Raw genomic sequence first — 21,216 nt, forward strand, 5'->3', positions numbered from 1 at the left:
ACTTCACTTTGTTACAGTAAACCACCCCTTTATTATTCATGAGTTCCCAAAATGTAGTTGTTCAAGCTTTATGAGAAATGATTTTATGTTTTCTTTCAGACAAATGACAGAAATAATTTAATATTACAATATCAAAAGTGATCCATGCTTTAGAAACACCTGCTAATTACATTTTCAGATCTCCCCATTCACCATTTTGTAAACACCTGTAATTTTGTTCTAATTTCCCAGTCAAAATGCCATGGAGACATACAGAACAAAGCCATGGAGCTTACAGAAGTCTTTTAAACAAACACCTTTATCTCATGCAACCACAATCAGAATCTCTTTTTTTCTTATCGAGTTAGCATGGTTCTGTGTTTGGCCTTTTTTGACTGGTGCTGCTCACATTACTTCAATGAGTCTTGTAACAGCATTTTAGTTGTTATGCTCAGGACTGATACTAGCCTGGAGTTCATTTGCTACTTTTGCTTTTTGCTTTTCCTCACAGTCCTTTGAAACTTCCTTGTTGTTTCAAAAGCCTTCAGGAATTAAACATCAGCCAACTGTTTTAAAACCCTTCGTAGGAATTAAACAAGAACTCCCACTCTGAGTCAAGATTGAAGGCATGAGCCAAGGTGTGGCTTCTATTTCTAACTAGTCACTGAGTTTTGTAACATCTGGTAAACAAGGGAAACCTCTTCTGGTTTTATATCCCATGTTCATACTTGGGCCATAATGTTCTGATTTAGACCCAAAAATAACCTTGTCTTTTAGGAGGCGGCTGTGCGTGTAATCTAAGATGTTTAACGACCCTTCTTCCTATGTAAGATAAGGATAAGTAGAACTAAAAGGCACTGGATTAAAACAACAACAACAACAACAACAACAACAACAACAACAACAACAACAACAACAACAGATTTATTTTGTTTCTTTTGGATCAACCAATATTGATATTATCAGGTCAGCTCTTCTATTATATTGGCTAAGTTTGTGACCACTCATTTCTTGCACAGGACTTCCACACAGTAGCAAAGGAAAGACGAGGTGTTTTATCAAATGGCAAGCAACAAGAGCTGCCAGGAAAACAGAGTGGGAGCTACAGTATCTGATCTTCCTGTGGTTTACAGGGACCAGATTACAACCAAATCCCTTTTATTTTCTCTACTTTTGTCACATTGACAAGTGTCTATACTTGTACAAGTAGCAGTGAAATTGTTCTCTAGTACTGATAAATTAATGCCTGCCACAGAAGGCAGGACAATAATTTAGCAAGCTAATGAGCTTAAGAAAAAGGCTGTTGAATACATTTGCGTAAAAAACTCCTGCACTGGCCACACTACATGATTCTATTCCCTGGGAAGCAGTTCAGCCAATTCTTAAACTCTTCAGCTAAGACACAAGATCAGAAGGCAAGGGAGACCTAATTTTTGCTTTTCTAAAAGAAAAAGAAAAACCCCAAGCATCATGCAAAGTTTTCATGTTATTTTCTATTTTGTTCTTGATTATTGCTGTTTTCAAAAAGCATTTGGAGACAGGCATAATGGGCACGTGGTTGTTTTCTTCTACAAAGAAACTGGAGAGCAGGGCTGGAAAGTGTTTAGGCAAGTAAATCCTTTAGCAGATACGGCAGCAGACGAGGATCTGCTGCAGGACCCCTCAGTCAGCCTCACCTGGCTGTGGCACATACAAAACCCGGCACATGAAAGTATCAGGAAAGGGGAGGGAGAGTTGCTATGAGACATTCTGCCCAGGAGAGTTTGCTAACACCTCAAAACATGAAACTATAATGCACTGGAATAGGATGTATTTGAATAGGCTTGCTGCCATGGGGCATGTTTATAACCCATATTTATAGTCAAAATATCAGTGAAATGCTAGACAAAAGCTGTTTATAACCTGTGTCTCTTTGACCTGGAACATCTTATTTTCTTGCCCTTGGCAAGGCTTGCTGAAGACTTGGTTGTTCTGCCTCACCTGTGCCCAGACAGAAGGAAGGAGTGGCATGGATGTCACTTTTTCCTGAGGCCTCCCAAGCCATTGGCACAGTCCTGAAAGAAACCTGGTACTACACTGACTGGTGGCACTGCTGCACACACACCACCCAAGCTTCCTTGCCTGCTGTTTTTCATGATTGCAGAATGCAATTAATCGGGGGGGGGGGAGGGGGGGGGAGGGAGGGGGGTCGTTTGATTGGGCCCCATGAAAACCGAAATAAACGGAGAAGGTATTAATATCTGCATGAGTGCCACTGAGCAAGTACATTTTGTTATTTGTTCCAGTGAGTTGTGTAATCCTGCTTCCCAGTCATCCAAATAGGATTTAGCATTGTCAACATGCTTTTCTTAATAGGATGATGCCATGAATTCATGTCTATGCAAGACTGGAAAGCCAGATTACATGCCTCAGGAGGCTATATATTGGTTTTAGCTGTCAGTGACATCTGTTTTTTTCAATGAAAAGGACACAGCCTTGAGGCCATTTTAGACTGTGTGATGGTGTACCCCATATGAAACCCCTCACAAACTTTGGAGGAGCCACCCATTTAGTATGTAAGTGTTTTGTTTTTTAGAAAAGTTTCAGCTGTTTCTTTTCCAAAAGGAATGTCACTGTGAGACAAAAACCCATTAACCCTCCTGTTCATTCAGAAATTTGCAATACTAAATACAGGTCGGTGCATCTTCCCCTTCATAAAAAACATCCTTAGTAGGTGCTGCTTCTCCAGGTTTCAGGTATTATTTTATGACATTAGTGAGATGGCCTGCAATTACACCCCTTCAGAGGAGGAGCTGTTGCTTCTCATTAGCAAAAAATTTGCAATGTATTGTGAGGGCAAGTTTTAGTCTTTTGCCACAGCAGCAGTGTAAGGGGACCCTGGGCTGATCATGAAGCAGTTGTGAATTTTGACGGGCATAAGTCATTATTAATCAAAGCATCATCATGCAACAGAAGCCACATTTCACCAACCCTCCTGAAGCCTTCCCAGCTGTCTAGAATTACATCTTCCAGTAGCCTCTACTGCTGCCACCAAAGGGGAGGGAGCAGAACACATTTCTTTGCTGCCTGCCTGGCAGTATTGGCATGTGGCAGGGCTCCATAGGATGAGGAAATTCTGACAGAGCTGCGTTTTCTACTCAAAATGTCATATGCAGTTTGCCGGATTTCAGTGAACTCTATTTTATTGATATTTTGTGTGAGTCTCTAGTTTTTAAAATATCTCTCTAAAAAAGAAATGTGCTGTTGCCCATCAACATGTACTTTTTCTAAGAGCTGTGCATGGAAGGAACATAACAGGTAAAAAGAGTTGAAAATTTTGGTCATGCGTCGTTTCTGTTTGCATTGTTTTAAGTAAGGTTCTGACAAAGGATGGTGGATTGCGAGAAGCTTTGCATTATATGTAAATATACCCCTGTGGGCTTCCATAGTCTTGGGTAACTCATATCTGCTTCCTACCCCGGTTTTTTCTTATTATTATTTTATAATACTTAATATATAATATATTACATATTAAATTCTATATTATGCTATACAGCAATAATGCTATACAGCAATAATGATTATAAGAATAAGTTTTCTTATTTCTACTCTCACTTGCATTTTTCCAGGACGATCAGAAGGTCATCAAATGGTTTGGGTTAAAGGGGATCTTAAAGATCATCTGGTTCCAATCTGGCTGCCCTTGGCAAGGACACCTTGCATTAAACCAGGTTGCTCAGAGCCCCACCCAACCTGGTCTTGGATACTTCAGGATTGGGCATCCACAGCTTCTGTGCCAGTGCCAAAGGGCTGAGTCTGTTTCTGTTAATTTTGTGTGTGAGGGATTAACAAAAGGGTCACCCTACTCTTCTTAGCCTGAGTTTGACCAGTGCAGAATGAGGACTTTCTTGGGGCTGCAGCCTGCACAGACCACAGTGGCAGCCTGACTTCGGTCATTGAACTCTTACTAGTAGACTTGCACCCTTACTCAACTGCCTCAGCTCTTCTGTTTTGACTTGTCTCAGCTTCTGTCTAGGATGGGGGAAACGATGCTCAGGGTGGGAACAAAATGTTACCATAATCCCTTATCCCTCCATTAGCTCAATACTGACTGTGTGAGTGATATAAAGGTGTCCTGGCTCACACTGAAATCAAATTTAGATGTGTGCTGAGCACAGAAGCAGCAGGAGCCAACTGCAAAAGGTGGAATGATTGCCTTCTCTGTTACATGATATTAAGAGGAGGAGACAAAATAGCCTTTAATGTCCAAAAAGAAGAATGATGCTTTGTTACCTGATCATTGATTTAACAGGAACAGGTTGCATTTTTATATTACTTGTACAGACAGGGACCAGCAGAAAAGAGATAGACTAATTCAAGCCCTTGAGAAATACAAGAAGGATCTTGTACCTGATCTTCCTGCCTCACCAGTCAAGTGCAGAAGTATTTCTCCAAGCCAGGAGAAGGTATGTGATGTTCTGATAGTGTAAGACCTGTCACACAGGTGGCATTGAGCCACGTGAAAAAGCTCATTTTCCCTTTAGTTAGCTGTGCTCTGTGGTGTGAAGAGTGCCTGTAGCACAGCAGTCACGTGCAGGTTTGTTAAGTGTGGCTTTTTATAGTCTAGCCAAGCAGTGATAATATTTGACTCTCAGTTTTGCCACCTGGCACCTGTCCGCCCACTGAAGCATTTCTGTCCCTACATGGCCTACACTGATAGGTACCCATGTTTTGTGAGTAAAATGTGCTCAAGACCACACAGTGTTTTCAAGAGAATGAAATTCCAATATTTTTCTGTGTGTTCCCACATTTTTGCGCTGTTTTGCAGTATTCCCTGAATTTTAAAACATTACTTATTGGTAATACCAAGACCCTAAAGTAATTAATCGTATTTCTATATATTCTGTCAGATACCAGAAACTGGACAACTCCGTATTAATGTGAGTAGACTTGTTCTTCACCAAATTCTGCCAGTGGACCTCACCTCAACAAATTCTTGCAAAACATTTCATCCTACCATAGTCCAGTGTCTCCCTCAGGCAAAAATTACTCAGTAGAGTATATTTAGATTGTAAGACTTTCTATAATTTGAGAATCATAGTGGGTTTGCCACTAGATTTCCAATGATATTGTTTACAAACATCATCCAGTTCAAGCATGCATTATTTTCTTTTGTAAAATCTTTCTCCCAGTGAGATGAATAATAAAACAATAGATCACAATTTCACCTGTGGTATTTGTGAGGAAAGCAGTGGCTCTGTTTGACTTCAAACTCATGAGATGATTACATGCTCACACCTTCAGAGGCACACAAAGAAAAAGAACAGAAGATACCATTTAAGGAGGACTGTGAGACTGCCACTGAGTCATCAATTCCATCGGCGATAATACACAATCTCCAAGGAAAAAAAAAAAAAAAAAGTCTCCTGTTCTTCCTCTGTCAGCCCTGGCAAGCAAAATGGGATTTCTGTAATTTCCCAAGACTACTTGTTATTAGAAACCTCAGCTAAGGAAAGAGAAAGAAGGAAAAGGAAACTAGGTAAAGGATTGGTTTTTTAGCTCAAGCACAGTGGCAGGATGGCTCTTTACTAACTAACCACTAACTGTGGTTCCCAGAACTGACCAAGTCAGTTGCACCTCTTAAAACCAATTGAGCCAGTTTCAAAACAGTTTCTTAAAATTCCTCCTGTGTGAGCTACTCTGTAGGAAATAGTGTCTCTAGCGAATTCTCATGCAATTTATCTGTCAGTTTTGTTCTTTAACTTACAGAGAAATGGGGAACTGTTGGAAAATTGTCACCCATTGTCCGGTCAGAGCAACTATCGCAGGACAAAGACAGAGCAACCCCTCTCTGTGTCACGTCAGAAGTTCACTTCAAGGACTCTGATGCTGGTTCCGGCTGCAAGAAAGACTATCCCAAAGACTGCTCTGTGTCCTCTGTCTCAGACCCCAGTTGACAGTCCTAGTGCCCACAGATCATCTGCTTCACCCCTCCTGCAGCCTCACGTGCATTTGGGCAGTCACAGCAGGAAGAAGAAATTTCAAAACTCTGTTCATAAAACCTACTCTGGGGACCTCCTTGACAAACATGCAATTTACTTTACAGAAAAGAAGCAGTGTTTTACCCCTAGGATCTTGAAGACATTGCATCAAGCTTTTCTTGTAAAATATAGGTATTATAATCCTCCTTCCAGAAAAAGGAGCTCCTCCCCAGGCAGACCATCAACTAAATCAGCAGTCACCAACAACAAAAAGAGAGAAGGCTTGCACAGGTACTGACATCAATGCTAAAAGTTACACAATTTTTTTTTTTCAAATACATTATTTGAATCATAACTGTTTCTCAGTGTGCTTTGAATCTTTCAGATTTTTAGAGGATGCACATATGAGACCACATTCTGCTCACTTTTCTCAGCAGCCAGTTGAGGTGAGTGTACCCAGTGAGTTACAAAGAAAAAAGGCCAGAAAACACTGCTCATACACAAAAGTTGTCCTGGTTACATGGAAATGAAATGGATAATGGATTCAGTCACTTTGGGGAATCTTTGTTAAGTTCAAAACCAAAATATTCAACTATCTTATGAGAAGTGACTACGGTTATAATTGAGAAATCCAGCATGCAGGGCTAAATAGGGTCAACAGGCATCTGTCAATAAAACAGGAACAGCTAAAGTAACTTGTCTCTCTGAAAAACACAAATGAGACACTGTGTGTTGTGGGTAACAGTGTACCCCAACACAACTCTGCACTTCTGAAAGCAGAGTTCTTTCCTACTTGACTGAACTCTTGCTTTTTGGTTGGTATACAGCCTTTCATTCCATCTGAATAATAACTTGGAGCCCAGAAATGTCTACACAAAGTGCTATTCACTCAGTCTACGGTCACTGCTGTAGAATGCCATGCAAGATTTTGTCTGGAAGTTACACAACATTAGTCATCTGAATTTTCAGGATGAATGGTGGATTGATTTAGGAAATTTTAGTGCACTTAAAATTAAGGGCTGCTTAACAATAGCCAAAGCCATGCATGATAGAGGAGTTTTGTATATTTCCTTGGCCCACATGCCCATTTACAGAAGACATGCTGAATTTCTACACAGCTCAGCCAAGGAAGCACAGGCATGATTTGTGATAACCTCGTGTTTGATAGTGCTATTTCAGTCCTTGTTCCAAACACCAAAACCTTCATTTAACAATATTAGCAAGGGGAGCTCCTACTCTAATTTGATGACCTGATCTGACTTTCTAAGCCCTCTTTCAAAAACACAAGTGTATTTTGCATGTCCTTCTAATGAGAGTGCAGTTGTATTTGCATGGAATCTATAAAGACTATCAATTTTGACAGAAATTCTGGTTTTCTTTATATTTGCATCATTTCTTTCAGATTATGCAAGCTGATTTCCATTTCTGCTAACATGAACCTACCCAATACTAATACCTGTTCATTATTTACATGATTGACACCCAAGACATTTACTTCACATGAGCTGGAATGTGATACAGTTGTGATTTTGATATTTTGTGGAATCAGATGATTTTCCCTTGTACTCTGAATGGAAAGAAATAATGATAATACAAAGATAATTAAAAAAATTATTTACTTTTTTCTCCTTTTCATTTTTGTGGCAGAACCATGAATTGTGGAGTCATGATTCTGAAATGCCACTTTCTCCAGGATTACAACTTGAAGAACTGTAAGTCAAATGTTTGTTTGCTCCTTTTAACTATTTCTAAGTTTCCTATCAAAATATTAAAGTAGAAATCTAGCAGAAAATTGAAAATATGACACAAGAACCTATTACCAATGGCTGTATGCAGTGAGTAGAGGGATTCTATTTGGAATAAAGTATTCAGCTACTTCGTTGGGAAATGTGGGATCAGAAAGCTGGAAGAGCTTTTCTGGGTGATGAAGTCCCTCTTACTGTCAGCAAGCTAAATATGTTAAGACTAATTGATAAATAAACAATATTAAAATTATCTTCTGCTACCTACACTTTGTTCACTGGAACCATTTTTAACTGAATTTTCACAAAAGACATGGACCTTTTAGATTAATGAAGTTAATGGATTAGAATATTTTGGGAGTTGATAAACAGAATGGTCAAAATCAGTCATTTTAAAACTTATAAGCCTGATTAGTAAAAAATGCAGACTGTTGAATAGATCAAGTACTTTTGTTTAATTACTCCAAAGCTACTGCCTCTTTAGTTGGTATTTTAAGCCTAATTTGTATTCTGTGTATGTTAAAAAAAGATGCTGACAATTTGTGTGTTTGTATAGAGAAGAAGAGTACCTTTGTTTTCTCCAGGATCTTACAAATGATATTTTGATTAGAAGTTGTTATCAAAAAGAGTAAGTGCTTTGCTTTTAATATTTATTCCTTTGATTAACAAAATTTTGACAAATCGGTATAAAGAATTGGTGGTTTTAATGACAGCAAAGTATAACTCTGATTCTGTTTAATTGGATGAATACTTTTGTGACTGCGCTGTATGGGAGTCATGATCTAAATTGAGTAGTTGAATAGAAAATACTCTCAGCCAGCCTCATATTTCCCACTGACTTCTAGTAGAAACATGGAAATATCATATTCACTAACCCTGTTCTCAAGATCATTCCTTTATACAGGCTGGTGACGGATATTATTGTTACAACTGTCTCATTCCAAACAAATGGATTCACAGCCAATTCATGGCCAAACTTGAGCTAGCAACCCATGGAGTCTTCCCTAGCAAAGTTCATCAGAGCAAGATTCTGTGTTTAGGGTTCTTCCTCCTTCCTATCAAAGCAAAATAAATGAATGCAATGATTGCTTTCTTTAGGATATGTGCAGTCTCAAGTTAATGATTCACACATAAAGGTTAGAGGCAAACACACATTATGCAGCTGGTGACTAAATGCAGCAACTTTTTCTGGGCTCATGTTCTGGACATTCTAATAGTAAAGCAACTAATTTCTAATATTTAGAGACTGTGATAAACCACAGAGCTGTTTATAGCCCTGCTAAAAGTGACAAAACTGGGCGCCTCTTTCCTAAGAAATTTCTTGCCTGCATCTTAACTGGAAGAAACTCCTGCTTTGACACAGAATTTTACCTCAATGTTTAAGATTTTAAGTGCTTTGATACTAGAGAGGTGCCAACCCTCAAAATCAATCCAGCTCAGCCTGACACCAAAATATTTCTTTTTCAATTTAGAGGATTTGAGTTAAAATCTTTGAGACCCTTTTAAAGGAAAAATAAGTGGCCATTGACAGAAGTCGTTAGTTTGTTTTCTGAGAAATCAATTAAGAGTTCTCCTCCTTCCTTCTAGGTATTTCAGTTTTCAGACAAACGTAAGGTCCAAATTAGAAGTGAATTTTCTGGATACTCTGGGAGGAACACTAGCAGATTTGAAAGACACCGATTCATTTACACTGGAAAGGTCACAAAGTATGGGACCAACCCATGTATACAGTAAAAAAAAGTTAAGGGTTTGTGTGTTTGTGTCCCTGCTCAGGCCTGGAGGGTGAGAATACTACTCTGCTGACTTTAGAGGGAGGCGGCTTGGATGCTGTGTTTTCCTCCCTCAAGAATAAAGTTTACTAAAAATATGTGAAAAATCATCCATTGTGTTCTTGGATCGTCTCTTATAACCAAACTTACTTGCTCTGCAGAAGAAAAGTGAACAGTCAGTAATATCCTTTTATTTCAAGGCACAAGATGAATTTCTAAATAGGTTTTTTGTCAAATTAAGAAAGAGACACAACTAGTGGCCTTAGCTACCCTGCAGGATTAATATTATAGATACAATTTAAAGTTTTCATTAATTTAGGCCAGTATTCTACAGATAAAATCATGAGTGCCTCTCAATTCTAATATACAGTACAAACCCAAACCAGCTCTGTTGAGCCCTCCAGCTCATTGCAGACATTGCTGAAAATGCAACTATTGGGTTAGATTTAATTGTGATTGTGGAACCTGGAGACCTAATTTCCCTAGTCAGATAGGTCTTTATTTTTACCAGTTCACACATCCTTTGCTCATAGCTGATCATGGCTCTAAAAAAGTTATGTAAAGAACTTTCTGAAGAGCACAAAAGTCCAACCTTCAGTGCTTGCCAAAGATGTTACTGAAAAGGAGACCCAAGAACAAAGAGATCCTGCAAATGACCTTCAGAGTCTAAAAAGTGCTGCCTGGAGGCAGTTCCCAACGCCTCTTTGGGTAGCACCATATATTGGATAAGGGAACAAGAGGTATAAATGAATCTAAGGCTGCTTGCAGTACTGCCCAGCACCCCCATAGCCCCAGCAGTGCCACTCAGTCAGTGTGGTGGGACAGAACTTGGCAGTAGCAAGAGAGACTTAGGCCCCACCAAAACACAGGGGGGAGCTACTACATTGTGATGGGGAGCACCAGTACTCCTGTATTTTTATTAAAAGTGGAAGAAGAAATTAGAATTAAGTACATGAAAGTCTTTCCCTAACACAATTCCTGCCAAAAGCATGCACTAGGAATGAGAATATTCAACAACCTTAAAATGTTTAAGATTTTAGTTTTTAAATCCACTTACAGGTGGATAGGGAGGAGATGGAGAAAAAGTGAAAGGTTGAGATGTATTTTAGGTGATCTGAAAAACAGGCTGAGTAGTTATTTTTCATTTTAAAAGTATATGGACCTTGAACAGTTGACGGTTTTTGCACTGATGTTCCTTTTTCTTTTTTTTTTTTTTTAAGGGCATTAGAAGATGTATTTCAAATGCACATTAAAAGTAAGAGGCATAACCTTGATGAGGTGAGCAAAAAACATCTAATATTAAATATTCTGTCACCTCCAGTAGAAAAGTTTTACATCAAGGCTGAGCAACAATTTATGGCAGATCGACTACTATGTAATTTTAATAAAAAGCAAGGAGAAATTCCCCCTACCAAAGCAGCAGTAAGAATGTTTTCCATAGAGGCCTGGTAAAGAGAGGTTTTTCTGTACATTTTTGTGTATTGCTCCAATAATGTGTTTAAAAAATAGATAATGTGGTTAGCACACAGAATGGCTTTAATTACATAAAACCTGTTCACAAAGAATATTTGCTTCTGTACTTTTTTGCTGTGACTAATATTTTCGTGAGTAGACCAGCAAAATAGGCTTGGAGGCAGTGACTAGATCCAGTAAGACTTTGCAATTTAATAGCTTGAATTTAGGAGTTTGGTCCCCAGAGCAGAATGTAAAACTCTAGCTTTAGTCCAAATTAAGCCCCCCCAAGGTAGTGCCTGCTGAGGATTTTTATACACCTCAAAATGCTTGTCTGGATATCTCCCACGCTGAGAGGGAAGAGGCCTGTGGAGAAACAATAAGAAACGCCAGGCACAAATACACAGCCACAGTCCTGTCTCTCCTGTCTGCAAGTCTGGCCCCTTATCTAGGATGAGCAAAAGCACATTTGCCTGTGTTAATCCAAGGTTTAGAGCCCTCTCCTGAGAGCAGGGCTTATAACTGCCCTTTGAAAAATTGGGAAATAAGACACTGTTTTCCTTTTAAAAGTCATTCTCAGAGAAAGTGGCGTTAGTGGCATTGCCATTGTCTTTGCTGTTATCCCAGTTTGATTTAAGCACTTGCCCCTTCTCAAAGGCTGAGAATACTCAAATCCAACACCTCACAAGCAGATGGCTCAGCTAGGCTTTTGAACTAATTCCTCTAGGTTAGACTGTAGGAGCAAAATGGGGGACAAGAGCACTGCAAACTGAGGCTGCAGCAGTGATTTAAAAGGCACGAGGTTTTTCTGCTTCCCAATAACTGATAATATGAATTCCTTCTTCTTTACAGATTCAGAATTAAAGGGGAAAAAGAGATAAAAACACATTCCCAAGGGCCTGCTGCAGAACTGTGGGCTCCACAGAGGGTACAGAAGTTCATTCACAGCCTTCCTTGCATTGCCTGCCAACTGCTAATTGGAGGGGCCCTGCCCAGTTCACAGGGCTTGGGGTTTTTTCATCCTGTGCTTCTCCCATGTCCTACAGGGACGGAGCCGGGTAATTCTGGCCTTGAGAGGGATATGATGCTTGAGTTCCCCTCTAGATCTTACTTTAAAGGCCTCTGCACAAAATGACATTTCATTGGGTCTGATGATCCGAAGGTTTCATGGTCAAGGACTTGGAGATTGCGTTCTAAATCTCATTTTGCTGCAGCAGACTCGGGAACATTTCTGAGAAATAGTGGGTGTGGCTTTTAAACAAGCTACCTTGGCTTATTTGTATCTGCAAATTTGTAACCATTTAGGATTATACTTCCTTCAGCACTAGGCATGTGGGAGTTGCACACATGATTTGCACATTGAATAAAAAACAATCAAAGGAATTATAAAATAATTAGAATGCAGAATGATATTTTGTCTTTTAAAGTGATACAATAAGGGGAGAGGTGGTGTTTTGGTAACTGTTTAGTTGCTGGACTGACAGGCAGTAGATGGAAAAAGTGTTTAAGGAATGATCTGAGTTGAAATTAGTGAAATTTAAGTTGGTTTTGTGGGGAAAAAAACCCAGCAGCTGCACCTCAATTTGAGAGGATATGTATTTTACATCTGACTAGAGGATGCTGAGCATATTTGTAAGGTCAACTGTTGCCTTAGAGATAGAGCTGAGAAACCTTTAATAGGAAACTGAAGGTATGTGATTGCTTCCAGAAGGATGTGTTTGTAAGCAGTAGCAGATTTCTGCTATGCCCCACTGCAACATGTTTGATATCTAGGAACACATTGTTCTGCACCTGAGTCAAGCTTAAGCCTGATGTCTTCCCCTTCAAAAATACTGACTAAAAATTTTAAAGAAACTCAGAAAAGAGGAATAAAATTGGCCGAGAGCTGATTTAAAGATTATTGTTAATCACATATTTGCATATTTAGCCATGCATCAGCAAAAGGAAAAAGAACTAAACTACCTCTGAAGAGGCAGAAGAACACAGCACACACAGGAGAAAGAAGTGTTCTTTGGAAAGGTTAAACAAGAAGTGCAAGCATAACATACACCATGAGAAGCATGCGAGCAGTGACATTTATTAGACCAGGCACAGTTCCCACAAGAAAAGTAATGGAAGCTGAATTACTTTGCAGCTTTAAAAGTGAATTGGCCAGGGGATGGAAATGAATTTCAGAGCGAGTGGACTTCAGTCCTACGAAAATATATTTTTCTCTTTTATTTTGTTGTCTTCAAACCAAACTCTTTTTATTTCCTCTCACTACTTTCTGGACCAGACAGACAAAATAAGAAGATGGAAACACATTTCAAGGTGTTTTTTTTTCTTTACCCACACTGTATGTTTGCCAAATTTTTATTTGGGCACTTCCTTCTCTGGACTCTGCTCTTCTGTGTACTTGCTATCCAAAACCAACACTCCCCTCTCCAAGTTCCTGCTGGCATTTGCTCCAGCACAGGAGATCTGCTCCTTGAAACAATCTCCACGTTGGTCTGCTGCCTGTTAAACATCATGAGGGTGCTTAAACCCACCCAAATGTAACTTGCCTGACCCATCGTCCGTGTTTGTCCACACAACATGTTCAAGAAATCCTCACCACTTACTAGGGAATTCACTGCTCTAGAACCTGCAGCATCTTCTCCAGCTTTCAGAAAGAGAGTAGTACCATTGCTTTTCCGGAGAAATGGTCACATACTCAATGGCATGGTACATGGAGACTAAGGGAAAGAAGAATGCAATCAGGAAACAGAGATAGATTAATTTTTTTGCTTTAGAACATGCAATCTCAAACTGTACGCCCAGGAGAAAGCATGCACCAGTCTTTCCAGCAAAATTTATTTCTGCTGTTCACACTGTTCCACTGCCTCTGCAGACTGCATTCAGTGGTTCACTTAGAACTCTTCAACTGAGGGCTCTTTTCATCTGGCCAGCTCCGGATATTCAAATATTCTTTTATGATTGAGCATGACAATTTTTTTTTTTCTACCACACAAATTAAGAAACTGAAGAGTTTTTCCAGCAAATTTTCACAGAGAAAACAAGTTCCCCCACTTTCTGTAGTAATGAAATGGTCTCCACTCAAGAAATCTTGTAAAAATTGAGTTTTATTATCTAGCCACTTGGTCGAATCCACCATCAGTTTTTATACCTTTAGAAGTGCAAGGATGACATATCTGCTGCAGAACCTGATCCATACTCAGATACATTTTGAGAAGCTATCAATTCCATAAAAAATATTTCCTTGAAAAGAAAAAAATGCTGGTCCTTGCTCAGAGGTACAAGTAAAAGGGTAGTTCTTATAATGCAGTAAAGTGGAAAACATATCTCCTGGGCTTGAAATAGCCCCTGAAATGGGTCTGTAAGTGCATCATTTCAGGAAATTGATGGGAAACTAACACAGCACCTGCAGGGGTGAGGGATCCAGTGCCCATCAGTCTTCCAATGAGCAAACTCTTCCAAGTAACTTATTTCTGGGAATTTTATCATATAAAACCAAAAAGCTTCTGAAGACACAAAGTAATATCTTACACTTGCTTTATGCCTTTGCTTTTAGGAGGCTCATAAAGTGTTCATTTTCAAAAAAAATACAGTGTAATGATGCCAAAATTTTATCTCAGGAGAGGGAAAGATGGAAGACATCTGATAAATGGCACCCTGCAGTGTTACCAAACATTTCAGGACAGGGACCTAGAACAGTACAGGCAGCTGAACACCACAGTGGTGTGGAAGCTGAAAAGCCACTTTATTCAACCAAATAAAATAATTTCATTTGATTACTGTGCAAGTATGGCCTCAGTGATAAGACCTGCAGAAAGTGTCACAGGGCCTTTCACAGCCATCAGTGGAAAGGTCTATTTTCACATTTCTAAGGGAAAAAAAAAAAAACAACAACACCTCTTTTTGATGTACCACACCACTATCTTGAGTCATACTGAAGCAGACACAGGAGAAAGCAACCTCTGCTTAATCTCTGGCATTATCTCCTACGTGTTCTTGGCCCTTCCCTTCTCTGAGTGCCATACCCTTTCTACTTAGCCCATGGTGCCTCCTGGGATTGCCTAAGGAGACACATCACGAACGACTGTGGTTTGGGATGCTAATGCAATAATTAGCAGCTTAATCATCAAAGTGAATAAGCAACTTACCAGCAGTCCCTTTCAGCCCTGTGCACTGTTACCATTTAAATACAGCATTTTGTAATGGACCACAATTAGATACTGCACATGGGAAAGTTTTAAAAGTAAACCAGTAAAAATGAAAATGACTGCTCTGAGATGAGCACAGCACCCAAGTTTATTCTTCTCACAACAGAAAATGTCAGTGATCTGGTATGTGGAAACTTTTTTCCAAACCAGTACTGACCCAGTGGCCCCATCACAGGCAGAAGGGGAAATGTCCTGTGAAACGAGTTCTCTTACCCATGTGACTTAAAGTAGGAATATTCTATCTTGGCAAAATTTTAGAAATTCCAGCATGAATAGTTTAATTCAATTTCTTAAATTTCTTCTGAATTTTCAACTGGATGTACTAATTTCACTGCCTGCTCTGGCCATTTATGCAGCAGAGCTCATCCCACTTCAAGGGCACATTCAGTTTCATGCCTGCAGGAGCAAACTCCCATTTCTTCAAGTTGCTTATGTAAACCAGAGTTTCCAAACATGAAGATAACTGGAAAATCGGACAAGTACCTCACAGACACGATCCACCTCACTACCAGGGGACAAGTGTACGGTAGATTCTTCACACCTGCATTGGTTACTTTGGCCACTGAAACCAAACCAAACCTAACCCAGACCATGATTTAGTTATAGCTCACCAAGCTTTAAAATGAGGTCTAGAGGGGAAATTCATAGGTAAAACACACTTCACTCAACTAGTTAAACACAGGATCCAATCTGATGGCTCAGCACTGTGCATGCCTGGCCACAAACTCTCACTCTTCCCGGCCTTCCATAGCCTTGGCTGCTATACTGGATTTTTCCCTTTTGTTGAAGGTTCCCTTTAGCAGTCAAGTCAGCAAAAGAGAACACAGAAGATAAAAAATTACCTTATAATATTTACAAAGAGCAGCCTTGCAGATATGTTTGAATAACTTTTATATTAGTTCAGAAATTTTTGTGAGAATTTCTTTAGAGTCATGGAAGAGGTTTTAAAATTGCTCTTTTCACTTTCTTGAAAATAATAAAAGAAATAATGTCTATCATAAGACATTAAGGGCATAAACTTCTCAAAAGAAAAAAATGCTGAAGACTGCAAATCTCATCAGTCAGTTTTGACAAAGCATGTGCATGGAGAAATCCACTGGATTTCCAATCACAATCCTATCACAAGGAGTTTGCTCCATATTTTCTGAACACTAATATTCCAAGCAGCAAAAGTACTTCTATTGAAGCACTGGACATTTTTTGTTTCCAGACCATAGAAAGTGTCCATTATCTTTAACAGGTTTCAACAGAACAATTAATTTTCTGTTAAAGAGGTCAAGATTCAATGATTGTTGTAATGACCTTCAAATTCAACCAGAGTTTTAAAATTTTCCCAGTAAGCTCCTCAGAGTCTGCCCATTTTTTTCCCTTTCTGTATGACAGCTTTCAGACGACATTCCATGCCATGAATACCCATAGGTCTTCCTCCACAGAACAAAGAGGTCATAATGATTATCATCTCTTAATAAAGCAAAGTTCAGTGAGGGTGCTCTAGGAATCCTAATTGATTAAACTGTAATCCATTTCCCCCTTGATTCGTTCTGACAGTGATATTAATAATTTTCTCAGTCTTGAGCGAGTCTAACCACACTGGTCAGGTGCTCTCAGTCCATTCTGCAATCGTCTGCCATTCAGAATCTACTCTTGTGCTTTCCAACATAAGTGAACTGTTTGCTTGCTTACTCTTACTACCTGCAATCCAGACTGCTGACTGTGTATTTCACCACCATTTTCCCTTCTGCCAGTACAATTATACTGGATCACTGATGTTTTTTAATTCCAATGGTCTTAGCTCTTGTAAGGCTGAATTAGAGAAACACATGGGGTCACAACAAAATATGAAAAAGCACCAGTTTTGCTCCAATGAATTCTGGATGTTCAAGCTGGTGTCTTACCTAGGAGGAACCTGAGCACACACGAGGCATAACCTTGGGCTACATGCAGTCTCAAGCTATGATGTAACAATCTTCTACATTATTCTCACACAGAAAAGGTTAATTTGCTGCTACTTTATGCTGTGAGTTCCATGGAGCACTACTCCATGGGAACTTATTTTAGGCAGACACTTTCCACAGAACATGCTCCACCAAAAGGAGAGGGATAAAGGTGAGAGAGCCAAGTGCTTTCTAGCAGTTACCTGCACTGTAGGTGCCTAAGACACCCCTGTAAAGGCACAGAAGTACGACAGATGATGCTCCAGCACCGCTCATGCTGCAGCAGCTTTGACCTGGAATAGAGGTTCTTGTTTCTGGTATTTAATGTAGATGGGATCTGCATCTTCCAAAATGGGATTTTTCCAGGAGAATTTAGCTAAAATATAGATAATCTAGACTGCAAAATCCCTTGCAAATGGAAGACAGTCTCTGGGACTTGAGTGAGCTACAGGAAATAAATGAATGAGGTAGTGGGGACAGAAGTGAAACACCTACTTAACTGAAACCTCATTTCAGTAGTTTTCTCCAGTTAATTAAGTATTGAGGAAAATGGATGCAGAAAGTACATTTTAAAGCAATCAAGTACTGCCAGAAATCAAACCAGCAATTTGAAAAGAGAACAACACTGCTCTCTGGCATCTGACAAAATAAGATATTTGACAGGGAACAATATGTGCAGTACTGGTTAATTGGGAGGCGAGGAGAAGAATAATCATAGCTGCATTACTGAATTTAAAGAAGTGTCTCCAGTGTACCACAGGGATTATGTGAATTTGTGGAATCCTCCTGCCTGCTACAGCAAGCCAGCAATCACTTACATTCCCATCAACATTTTTTTTCAATGTACCCTAGACAGCAATGCAGAAATAGCAACTGTGGTGGCTGAGTCCAGGAGAATTGCCTTTAAAATGACTGTAAAATCCTCCACTTTCCTCTGCTGATGAAGAAATATTGGATAAGAAACAAGTGGGGAAGAATTAACACTCGGTCTCCTCAGTTAAAGCTCACCAGAGCAGAGTACAACCCTTTCTCAGTTATCTATGTATGTAATATGGTGATTCCAGCACCAAGTTCTACAACAGGTTAGGTTGACTCTGTGTTTTTGCAAAGCATCAGCTTTAGAGCAAAGACAAGACTAGTTTCCCCATCTTTTACTTCTAAACTGCAGCTGAACACCATGTAGCCAAACACCACTCAACCCATAAACTCAGATACATTTTGGAAGCTCTGGCAGAGCATTCAAGGCTATGTTGTCTTCCTGCAGCTGGTTCACTGATCTTCCATTTTTGAACATGACATTTTAAGCACATTAAAATGATGCTTTCAACACAAAAGTGCTGCTTTGTCAAAGAAGTCAGCAATGGGGATGGAGACACCTGAACAAACTAATCATCCCTACTCATACTTAAAACAGTGTAAGGCAATATGCACTTTGTGGGAGATTCTTATTTAGATCCTTTGATAGAAACCAATACTTTTATGTGTAACTGCCTGTCACAGCAATAGATTTGCTGACCTGAACATAATATCAAGAGCCAGACACCAAACACTTAGGTAAAAAAGAGAAGTGAAAGAGCAGCTAACCAAGTTAAACAAGCAGTTAAGCAAGTGGGAGATCTGGGAATCCCAAAATAGATTCTTTCCTCTGTAATTGCTCACAAGAAATTAAAGAGAAAGAAAAATCCCATAGGATGAAGTATCAGTCTAATTCTAGCCTCCATGATCGGAACCTAAGGCAATTATGTTCATCCAAACTTAAGTTAATCCAAACTATGCTCCCCTCAGAAGAACTAAAATCTTAAATCTCTCAATGCCAGGCAGTGCCTAAAACCACACGTAAGTTTAAATATCAACAGTGCTGAAAACAGTACTTTTCAGCTTGAGGTCAAAAGAATACAGAACACTTCTCTTTTTTCTATACTGAAAAAAAAGAATTTAAGTTATTAATTTAACAATTAATAACTTCCAAATTCCCAATTTGCCTCTAAAAGAAAAAAATCAGTAGTCAGATGTGGATACACAGTCTTCATGAAAAAGTCAATCTTCCTTCACAAGATCAAAGGTATTTACACTGTAATTTATGTGGTACTCAGCAGGGCACCTAAATAAAGGAGCCCTGAAATAAGGGAACCTCTGTATCCAGCACAGAGCAGATTCTCACTAAGCTTCCATCTGTTTAATTTATGAAGCACAGTAGCAGAAAAGCAAAATACAAAGAGCTGCTGATTTTTCTATGCATCCCTCAGACCTTTCACTGATGTATTTCAACAGCTGTATTGTCAATAGAGATCATGATTTGTCTGCTGTTAAAAAAGCTTCCAGGAATAAAACCATGCAAAAAGCCAAACAGATTTAGCTGTTTTATAGCTACATCCTGTTTTTCTATGTTCCATAGTTTCTGAACTCAACACTGAAATAAGTGTTTGAGTGTGTATATAAGTATGTCAGAGAACCTGCACACACACAAATACATTATATCTATAAAAATTCTATTATATATATTTTATATATACATATATATAAATTAGACTTTTTTAAAAAAAATTTTTACGGAGGTCATCTCCTATCTCCTGTCCCTGGAACTATAGATAGACTAGTCCATATATCAAGGAAATCCACAACATTGCCTTTGAATACTGCTACTGCAGTCTGCTTTCACCACAGTCCACCTTGCATCCAGTTGTCAACATCATTAAGTTCAAACAGCTGCTTTCAATTGCTGTTTTCTGCAGAAAATTACTGGCAGCCTTTTGTAATTTATGGCTATTTAAGATAGGATAGCCAAAGCAGAGATAGGTGGAATAATTTTAAGGGTTACACAGCTGAAATCTCAAACAGCAAGAACAAGGAACCTGAAACTAGTTCCGGGATAAATCTGGAATATTCTCCGGCACCTGAGCCATGGAGTGGCATTGGGTTTTTTTTCCTACAGTGTTTACATTGTTCAGCAATGTTACCCTGTCTAAAGGGAACTTGTTTGTCATGTGTTGTACAGAGAAGTTTCCCATTAGGTTTGTCTTGCACCTTTCTCTGTCATCACCTTCAAGGTTTTAGGGCCCTATTTGCTTTGTTGTCCAATACACACTTCTGAGAACAGGCACATTTGGATTCATCACTGCTCCCCCTGGTATTTTTCTTTCTGCTTAAAAGACTATTAATTTACATCAGCTGTAGGGCACACCAACAAAATTAGCTGGATAGTGAGAGTGTGATTCTTCTTTCAGCTCCATCTCTCCCTCCCACTGGCGGTCACTGGATGAGAAGACTCTTCCAAGTGGTTGCAGTAAGCCAACAAATGTAGGAATGGCAGCATTGTCCCCAAGGGTGGAACTACAGGGCAGTGCAGAGAACTCATGATCACTCCTGCAGCCAAGTGGACTCCACAAGTCAGGGCATGATGTGATATTTTAAACATTTTAAATTCTGGGAACATTTTAAATTCGGACACCTGAGAGATCAGTTCAAAGATTGACCCTTAATAATAAGAATCCAGGAAAAGCACCTGACAAACAAAACTCCTTTTATGTTTTTCTTTCATTACTAGGTAAAAATGAGAAGAATAGTTCAAAGTCTGAAGGAAGAGCTGAACATCATAAACGACCTAGACCCTCCCATCAGCTGTGGGGGAACAATGCAGAAGGATGCCAGCATTCCTGCAACATGCTTTTAACATACAGCTCTGGGCATTTCAGGGAGCACGCAAAACCACTTGGGACAGCAAACTCGATTTTACACCAATTACAATGTAAACCTTGGGTAAACAGGAAAGTGAAGAAGAGATCCAGCTAATGCAGCTTCCTGTGATGTAACAAAGTATCACTATGGCAACAACCAGGTTAGCAAGAACAATAAGAACAATACCAGAGCACCAAAGACATTTTTAAAGGGACTTTCACAGTCAGAATAGAAAGCCACATACAAGTGTCCTTTCATTCATTATAGAGAGATAACAAAACACATCCTATGCGATCCTACTAGGAATCCTGATGAAGCACTCTGATTTTTTTTCTCTGCATGCTTGATATACAGATAGGTTGGAAATTATGTTCTTGATAGAGCTACCCTTCTGTGGATTGTGGCCTGAAGTCTCATCAATTTGCAAGGGAATGTAGAATATTAAGTCGCACTTTCAATATATTTAGGCATTAATCTAAGACCTCTTTAAAATCTTAGTCTAC

The 21,216-nt window shown here is 39.3% G+C and overlaps 1 protein-coding gene across 1 annotated transcript in view; it reads left to right on the forward strand.

Moving 5' to 3' along the window:
• LOC136286239 (spermatogenesis-associated protein 7 homolog) overlaps positions 1–20,708 on the forward strand; it is a 35,251-nt gene extending 14,543 nt beyond the window's left edge. Inside the window, exons 4-10 of the mRNA XM_066177597.1 lie at positions 4,303–4,424; positions 5,728–6,230; positions 6,325–6,445; positions 7,587–7,651; positions 8,238–8,309; positions 10,671–10,728; positions 20,583–20,708. Coding sequence (XP_066033694.1) covers positions 4,303–4,424; positions 5,728–6,230; positions 6,325–6,445; positions 7,587–7,651; positions 8,238–8,309; positions 10,671–10,728; positions 20,583–20,708 — 1,067 coding nt within the window. The remainder of the gene's footprint in view (positions 1–4,302; positions 4,425–5,727; positions 6,231–6,324; positions 6,446–7,586; positions 7,652–8,237; positions 8,310–10,670; positions 10,729–20,582) is intronic.
• The last annotated feature ends 508 nt before the right edge of the window (positions 20,709–21,216 follow it).

This window comes from Chamaea fasciata, unplaced genomic scaffold (assembly GCF_029207755.1).
Source record: "Chamaea fasciata isolate MVZ Bird 193981 ecotype frontalis unplaced genomic scaffold, bChaFas1.0.hap1 SCAF_3, whole genome shotgun sequence".
Taxonomy (NCBI): Eukaryota; Metazoa; Chordata; class Aves; order Passeriformes; family Sylviidae; genus Chamaea; species Chamaea fasciata.